Source organism: Centroberyx gerrardi, chromosome 20 (assembly GCF_048128805.1).
Source record: "Centroberyx gerrardi isolate f3 chromosome 20, fCenGer3.hap1.cur.20231027, whole genome shotgun sequence".
Taxonomy (NCBI): domain Eukaryota; kingdom Metazoa; phylum Chordata; class Actinopteri; order Beryciformes; family Berycidae; genus Centroberyx; species Centroberyx gerrardi.
Window position 1 is genome coordinate 23,335,546 of NC_136016.1, and position 9,130 is coordinate 23,344,675.

Genomic DNA, 9,130 nt, shown 5'->3' on the forward strand with positions numbered 1-9,130 from the left:
TGTGTGTGCGTGTGTGTGTGTGTGTGTGTGTGTGTCAAGTCATCTAATTAAATTGTTCAGAGTGGAGAGGTGAATGGGATTACTGAGGGACAGAGAGTTTGTGTTCTGTGCTGTGTCTGTGTGTGTGCGTGCATGTGTCTGTGTGTGTGTGTGTGTGTGTGTGTGTGTGTGTGTGTGTGTGCTCTCTGTCATGATCCGTGCCCAAGCTGGCTGGACACGCTGGGGTTTTTCTTCTGGATAATCTGCTTATATAAGCACTCGTTTAATTCACTTTTCACTCCCGCCCTAATCCCTCTTTCTCCTCCTCTTCCTCCTCTCTGCAGATGATGAATAGACACTTGTGGCTTCGCTCTATCTCATTAATTATTCATCTGTGAAACATGTCCAGTTTGTATGCAGAGGCAAAGGACTATGGATCATCCTTCTGACGTAAAATCTGAAATAAATGGTTATTTATCTCTCTCTCTCTCTCTCTCTCTCTCTCTCTCTTGTTAGGTCAGTTCATTTCAATTCAGTTCAAAGACTTATTAGCATGACTTTTTATCAGAAAAAAATATTGCCATTCAAAAAACCCACAAACAGTTTATTTTTTAAAAACCATATTGTTCAATTATTTTGTTTGAAAACGTGCTATAAAATAGTAGGCTAGCCCACATAATCACCAATATCTATAATAACTATTATTTTGGTTTGAAAACATGTATTGTACAATTAAGTCTTTGCAGCTAGAAGCAGAGAGCAGCTGAGTCAGCTTGTTGTGGTGTGGCTGTAGATCCATTCAGTAACGTTCTCAGTAAAAGTGAATAGTGTGATAAGGTGGATTTGGTTACTGTGACACAGTAAACTGTCTTGTCTTTAGCCCTAGTCTCTACTCCAAAACACTCTGAGTTGTAGCTTGAGAAGAGTCAGCTCAGTTAACCTGAACAAACTGTTAGCTAGCTAACTAGCCAGCAAACACACTGATGTAATGTGAACATGCTAACGCTAGCTGCTACTAGATAGTTAGCTAGTAGGCTAGACATTATTATTATTTTTATTTATTTTGTTACATTTATAGACATTTCTTATTTTGACTAGAGTTCCTTCTTTGCACTCAAGTTTGCCAGTTAGCTAAAAAAAAAAAAAATCTATCAACAAACAAAACATATTTTCACGAGTTTAAACATATCACTTACATATAAAATAGATGAATATAAAGTAAAAAAAAAAATCAAGAAAAAAAACAAGACAAAGATTGCTTATAGCCTACATCTGAGTTTGCAATAAATAGCCTAAACATGATCAAAATTTAATTTAAATAAAACAATCCATCAGATGTAGCCTATCGGTGATGAAATCAAATAAAAGAAAAAGTAGTAGGCCTAGGCTATACAAAAATGTATACTGATGTATAATATGCAAACAGATTCTTTCTCTCTCTCTCTCTCTCTCTCTCTCTCTCTCTCTCTCTCTCTCTCTCTCTCTGTTCCTCCTGCCTTTGGCCGTGACGTTGCTGTGCTGACGCTCAGTGAGAGAGAGGTAGAGAGACACAGACACACACAGAGAGAGAGAGAGAGAGAGAGAGAGAGAGAGAGAGAGAGAGAGAGAGAGAGAGAGAGAGAGAGAGGTCCAGGCTCACAGCAGCGGCGGAGCGGCAGTCAGACTGTCGGTCTCTTCTGCAGCAGCAGCAGCTGAATGAAGACAGGAACGGAAACAGAAACAGAAACAGAAACAGACAGAAGAACCGAGAGGCTGAACGGGGAAAATTAAACTGGTTTTTATCTTTGTGTTGAACTGGTTTCGGTGGGAGGAAAATGATGGAGCCCAACCTGACCAGCCCGACCAGCCCGTGTGTGGACCTGAAGAGCCTGGACAGCCTGCAGCTGTGCGACAGGGAAGGTGAGTGTGTGTGAGTGTGTGAGTGTGTGAGTGTGTATGTGCGTGTGCATCTTCATTGATTGTTCACTATTTGCTGTGCAGCTGCTCGGCCAAACCCAATTAGGATATAAGTAGAATTTCATACAAAAGCATTTGAAATTTGCTCACTGAAACTGGAAATCAATTATGATTTTCCCCCTCTGCTTGTTATTTCTCCTCTGCCTGATGCAACAAGGCAGCGGGCGCGTGCAGTCTGGCTTTGCAGCTCTGGCAGTGTAGATGTGCTGACTCTATTGAGCTGCAAGTAATTGAATTTGTTATTAAATGTGGTGGGATGGTGCTGTAATGAGTGGAATAAAGCACCAACACTGCCAGGGTTGGAGGTTAGATTCCCACTAGAGTTAAAAAAAATATACTGTTTGCACTAATTTCCAACGAAATAAAGAGTACAGTAATCCTATAGTAAATTGTAGAAGGGTACTATACAAATATGACAGCAAAACTGCAAATCATATATCATATCTTACAGGAATACTAAAATTATGCCATAGAAATATAGAAAAAAAAGACCATAAACTATAAGGTCACTATTCAGTACCACAGACACACTATGAGTTCCTATAGGAATATTATAGTGATACCATAGGAGAAGAAAATGCCATAAAATCTATAAAATAAGGTCACTAAACTCACTATATAGACAAACAGTCCCTTTTGTAATAGGCTATTATAGGTGTATTAAAGTGATGTTATATGGTATAATAAAGCTCACTATTGAGTAATACAGACACACTATAAATAGCTATAGGAATATTATAGCGCTACAACAGGAGATAAATACCATAAAGTAGGATCAATATAAACTCACTGAGTGACTGAGACAGTATTAATCCCTAGGGGAATATTATAGGAATATTATAGTGTTGCCATAGGAGATAATAAAATACCATTAAGTATGATAAGGTCACTGTAAATTCACTATTGAGTGACTCAGACACAGTATAAATCCTATGGGAAATTGGGAATATTATAGGAACATTATAGGAGATAATAAAATACCATAAAGTAGGCTATGATAAGGTGTATTATAATGATTTTTCATTATTGATGGTGCTTTGGATAAATGCATAATATTGGGAAACCTATTGTCTTTCTTTGACTAAAACAACCATCTGAATTTTTGGATGTCGTATTTGATTCAAAAGGAAGCACAAAAAAAATACAAAAAAATCCTTTGAAAGGAAACTGCCATGTAGAGAAAGGAGAGGGAGATTCAGCGTCCCGTCCAGGAAATACGCAAGACATTATAGGATAAGGGTAAAAAGACCAGTATGGGCTTATATGGGAGAAAGGGTGAAGTGTGTGTGTGTGTGTGTGTGTGTGTGTGTGTGTGTGTGTGTGTGGTTCTAGCTGATAGGTGTTGAGACTCAGAAGAACGGCCGAATAGCCTTAAACTGCCTGCTTAGTATTCCTGACATCTCTCTCTCTCTCTCCCTCTCTCTCTCTCTCTCTCACTCTCTCTAATTAATTATCTATCTTTCTATCTGGAGAGAGAGATAAAAAACACACAAATAAATATATAATATGTATATACAGTAGAGAGAAAGATCTGGAGTGAGTATAAAAAGCAGTGGGGTCATCGGACAGCCTTGGAGCGTCCCTCTCTCTCTCTCTCAGGTTTTCTCAGGTTTTCCTGCAGCCTCAGCTCCGTCACTTCATCTATCATTTAACCCGATCAAACTCCACCCAAAATTTAAGCTCCATGACTAACTGGCTGATAAATAATTGAAGAGACTCATTCTAAAAATCTACATATCCAATTCGGGAGGGGGAAAATGTTATCTGAAGTTCATGTCAGGTCAGTATCTCTGAGATATGGTGTTTTTATTTTGTTAACCAAACTTAAGTTATTTACTTTTTGTAGGGTTTTTTTGTAGGGTGCTATCAATCATTTAGGTGTCACTCTTTTCAAATACTGGATATCGAATCTTGGATCGAAACTTTTCAATTTGAGTTCAAGCAGTGGCATTTGATTTCTACTGCTGCCAACTTGGCAACTTTGTCGCTAGATTTAGTGACTTTTCAGACTTCCGGGCAACTTTATCTCTCAAAAGCAACTAGCAACATATCTAGTGTCTTTTTCCGACCATTGGAAAAAATGTTAATGAGCTGACTCACAAATTATTTGGCGATTTGCGCTACTTGCTTGTCTAATCCAGAGAGATCTGATGATCACAGTGCTTCTCATACACACTGTAGCCCCTCCCTCCATTGAGAGCTAATATTTTGATATGCAAATTAGCGGGTGACATCAATTAACGACTTCTAGAGATCAGCCAATTGCGACTTTCCTTGGAAGGGAGTTGGCAATACTGTTGATTTCTAATCCAGTCATAAGGAGGAGGGACATGGTCGACCGATATCTACATTTATATTTATAGGCGGCGGCCACACTGATCAACAGAAAACAGAATTACTGCTGACAGATGTGTGTGTGTTGGTTTGTTCTGAGCGTCAACATGGCGGCGAGGCAGAAGAACAGGAAGCTTTGCTCATAACGGAGCTACTTGATAGAAAAAAGAAGAAACAGACTCTACTGTATAAATTCAATAAGAAACTGAGCTGGAAAACCTCCAATTGACACGATTTCCAAATGGGGATCATCCAAATTTTATCTTATTTTATATTCAGTATCTCTAAATTGTAGATCATGCTGTCTATGAAAGAGTTTTGTCAGCCATCACTTTGTCAACCAATGACTTAAGTTCCCTCTGTCCTTCGAAAAGTACCCAAAAGTACATGAATCATTTTGCGATGGCAGGCGTTATTTCTTTCATTTTCTTTCTTCTGGCGGATATCTCTCTTCATTTGGCAGTTGTTTAGAACTTTCCAAAGTTCAGAGTCACACACACACACACACACACACACACACACACACACTGTCCACGCATGAAGTCATTCTCATTATCATGACAACATGGTCATATTTTTATGTTTTTAAATCAGAGTCTGTCAAGTTCCCATTTTTGGACGTCATTAAAGTAGTTAGTGAAGGTCTGGCATTCAGAAGAAACAGAGTGAGTCGTTTTGGTTTCGCTGTCTGAGTTTTTCATCAGTTTTGTTGTTCAGCTCTGCTCAGCTGGCACGTCGCACACAGAAAGAGACACATTCTCCTGGGATGGGATTCACATGAACAGCTGCTGTCAGATGTCATTAAGAAAAAACAAAACCCTGTTTTCAGTTTGATGGCCATGCAGTTTGGAAACCACAGCTTGGCTTTTAAATCAGTTTCACAGACCTAGAGGGGCATAAGTTTCAAGTAAATAAACAAAATTTGAGCTAGGAGTTTCTTACAGAGCAAAGATGAATTTAAAGGAAACCAGCACTTGACTTGAACTTGCTTTATTTGTCATTGGCATTCAAGTAGATATGGACCAATGAAATGCTGCTTGTGTGCAAACAAACCAGAAAGTCAACTATATAAATAGACTACTACATGTGTCTTATATGTCATCATCTATTTAATTATATTCTTTAATTATGACAGTTAATACTGTGATGAAAAACATTAATCACCAAACTGAGAAAATACATATAGATGAATATTTCTTTAAGATTCTGCTTCAAAGTTGGTTCAAATACCGGTAATGAACTACTTACTTTACTTACTTTAGACAGTTGCTTGTGATTTGCTGCAGTGCGCTCATAAAAACATCCATCCATAACACAAGATAACATAACAAAACAAGCAAGCAAACAATACAAACAAGACACACTAAAGGGTAATGGATAATAAGTAAGAGAGCAAAATATAGTGATTTAAAAAGGGGAAATGAAAGAACCACCTAAATCAATAACCATATCTATCATTTCACTGAGGGGGTTTTATAGCCTGATGTTTGTAGAGGGGGCAGAGCGCTGGAAGTTCATCCCAGGACAGAAGCACTCCCTTGGGGCTTGAAGGCCACCGTCTCCCCCTCCGGTTCCCGGTCTGGTCTGGTGCTTTGAGAAGGGCCGGAGTAATGAAGGTCACCCAGGGTCTGAAGCACTCCCATGGGGCTTCAGGGTCTCAGTCTGCCCCTGTCTCTGCCTTGATATGGAGGTTTGGCTGGAGGTTTGGCCTGGAGCTCAGAGAGACGGGCATGGAAATGTAGATTACCCCAAAATTGCCTCACTCCCTCCACAAGCAGTAGGGTAAATGAGTTTCCAAGTGATATTTTTACATGTCAAAATGCTTATCTAAATCAAATTAGCCGATAATCACGTTGAAGTCGCCACTAAAAATACACTTTTGCAGGAAGTAAAAGTAATGGGAATTTGATATAAAATGCAAGAAAATAAAAATGTTGGCATTTTTTGGCATTTATTATTAAATAAGTGTATGTTAGTGGAGAAAGAGTCCACAGGATGATAACTGACCATGTGGTTTCCTGATTTTATTGCTTTTGTTTTTAAAACATCTGACGGTCCTGACAAAAAAAATTATTTTACCCCAAAATTGCATCAATCCCTTACAGCTTTAAATCTGGACTCTCCCGTTTGGTCTCCAGCTTGGGTCGGAGGGTCAGGACATGGTGGATTACCCCACGATTGAAGCACTCCCTCTGGGCTTCAATGCTCTCCATCCCCCCCCTGGTCCACAGCCTGAATGATTGACCATGGCCTGAAACATTAAAAGCGGGCAGAATATGAAGATTATCCCACGTCTGACACTCTCCGCTGTGGCTTAAGTCCCTTGAACCCGGCCTGAAGGTTCGGCTGAAGCGTTGTGAGGGGGGCAGGGAGACGGCGATTACCCCAGGAATGAAGCACTCCTTTGAGGCTTGAGGTCCTCCATCTCCCTTTAGCCTGGAGGGATCAGCTGGAGGAGCCATGCTTTATTGGTGCATAAAATACTGACCTTCAGGCGCCTGGAGGGAGAAGCTAGTGACGGCTAATGAGACGAGGGGAGAGGAGGAGGCGGAGGAAAGGGCAGGAGAGATGAGGGGGAAGAGGATCGGAAAGTAAAAGGGCAGAAGAAGAGAGGAGAGAGGAGGAGAGGGGGGGAGGGGGGGAGAGAGAGGACAAGGTGCAGGAGGAAAGAGACGAGGGGAGAAGAGAGGAGCGGAGGCGTTCGTGCTTTTTCATCGCAACATTAAACGGCGTCTTGCTGTGAAGCGGCGTGCGTCTCGGTGCTGCTGCTGACAGAAAGCAGAGAAACCAGGCGAAGCAGTTCTGCAGCCTGCTGATCTGAGACAAGCTCTGCATCACCATGCTTTACTGTACTGCTGCCGGCTCTGATAGTTCATATTCAATAGCAGTATATAACACATCGTTTATCATCTTTCAGTGATGATGTGGTGATATTGATGATCATGACACACAACTCTGTTGTCTAAATTGATGATAACAAGCAAATTATGTTTAAAAAGTCAGACAAACTGAGGTATGGAACATTTTAAGGAATATTATTTGAAGATTGCACAGTTTTATTTGACATCACACCTAACATTACCATGCGGTTCAATGGGATGAACATCAATTTGATTATTTAACGTGATTTTGCATACATGAGCCATATCCTGATATATATATATAGATATCGGAAAAAATCCTCATGATTATCGTGATATTGATTTCAGCCATATTGCCCAGCTCTAGCATGCAGTAGGTTAAATGATTTTCCATGTGATATTCTACATGCGATTTGCTTATATAAATAAATTGACGTGACAATCACATTGTAAACTCAGTGTAAATGCCCATAATGAGAGGAAAACGTGTGTTCGCCTTGTAAAAACCCAACATTTTGAATATTTTCAATACATTTTGATGCATTAAAATCAATAGTGATAGCAAAAAACAGTACCAAAAGACCCCAAGATGAAATACTGCTGACATACAAATAGCAGCCAGGTAAATTCTACCCATCCCACAATGCAATGCAGTTGAAATAGTCGGCATATAATGTCTCTCGAAAGCTTTTCTGCTAGTACTTTTATCTTTTGCACTTGTAGCTGACAAAATTAAGTCAATTTTATCACTGAAAACACTGAAACCTTTACACTGATAATCCTCATCCAGATCTGAACATGCCATGTCTCTCTGTTAGCAGATTATACTGTACAGGAGGAGTCCAGCTTTGGGTTTTCTGTGTCCCGTGACGGTCTGCTGGTCCAGAAACTTCACACGTATTTCTGCCGGTCGAGGATCGAATCCCACCAGAGCCTTTTCTCCTGTCTGTCTGTTAGTCTGCCTCCTTCCCAGCTTCTCTGTTTCCTCATTACAGAGCGGACCGCCCACTTTGCCTAAAAACAGCTTTTGGTTTTCCTCTGTCAAAACGACGACTAATTTTAACACTAGAGAGGCGAGCCACAGTCAACTGACTTGACTCTGAGGACCACTTCTGTCCTAAGTGTTGTGAGATTTTCAAAATCATGGAAAGAACTAGTCTTAGAATTATATTTAGCCCCCTTCAGTTGTTGTTGTTGTTGTTGATGTTTGTTGGCCTTCTCTCAGGTGCAATGTCTATTATTCTAATCCTTCTTCTTCTTCTTCTTCTTCTGTGTGTGTGTGTGTGTGTGTGTGTCTGTGTCTGTGTGTGTTGCTGCTGAATACTGTACTGTACTGTATTGTACTTTGTAGTGTACTTCTATCTCTCTCTTTGTCTATCTGTCTCTCTCTCTCTCTCGCTCTCTCTCTCTCTCTTTCTCTCTCTCTCTCTCTCTCTCTTCCTGTCTCTCTCTCTCTGTAACATATAATCCTGTCCAGTTTGGTGATGTTATGTAAATGAAGGTGATTTATGTGACACCACAGACAGATGATGTTTGGTTGGAGTGTTCTGATTTGAATATGAATGCAAATGACAGGCAGGCAGAGAGCAGCAGAGCAGCTACAGTACAGAGGACAGGAGAGGCTCGTCCCTCTGCGGCAGGGTCACCCAAGGGTGGGGGTGGGGTGGGGGGGGGGGATGACACACTCTCCTCTTCCACAGCAACTACAGCTGAAGAGCCCTTGAGCAAGGCACTCAGCTGTTCCAGAGCAGCTGCCACCTTACCGAAAACACACGTGAACTCAAACCTCGTGTGTTTTTGGACACATGTTGGTTTGTGAAATTCAGCATTTCCCACCTGTGAAAATGTGATTTTTTTTTTTTTACATTTTCAAGGATAAAAAACGCTTTTCAACTAAGAATTAAGTAAAAAAAAATTAAATTGAAGTAAAAAAAGGTTCACATGTGATGTCAAAATACACGTGCTTCTGCCCTCTGCCCCTCCCATCAAATAAAAGTGAT

General features: G+C 40.4%; 1 protein-coding gene across 1 annotated transcript in view; it reads left to right on the forward strand.

The window, feature by feature from the left end:
* Positions 1 to 1,793: 1,793 nt before the first annotated feature.
* The window catches only part of LOC139915513 (phytanoyl-CoA hydroxylase-interacting protein-like), a 38,444-nt gene continuing 31,107 nt past the window's right edge, over positions 1,794 to 9,130 (forward strand). Inside the window, exon 1 of the mRNA XM_071904155.2 lies at positions 1,794 to 1,878. Coding sequence (XP_071760256.1) covers positions 1,794 to 1,878 — 85 coding nt within the window. The remainder of the gene's footprint in view (positions 1,879 to 9,130) is intronic.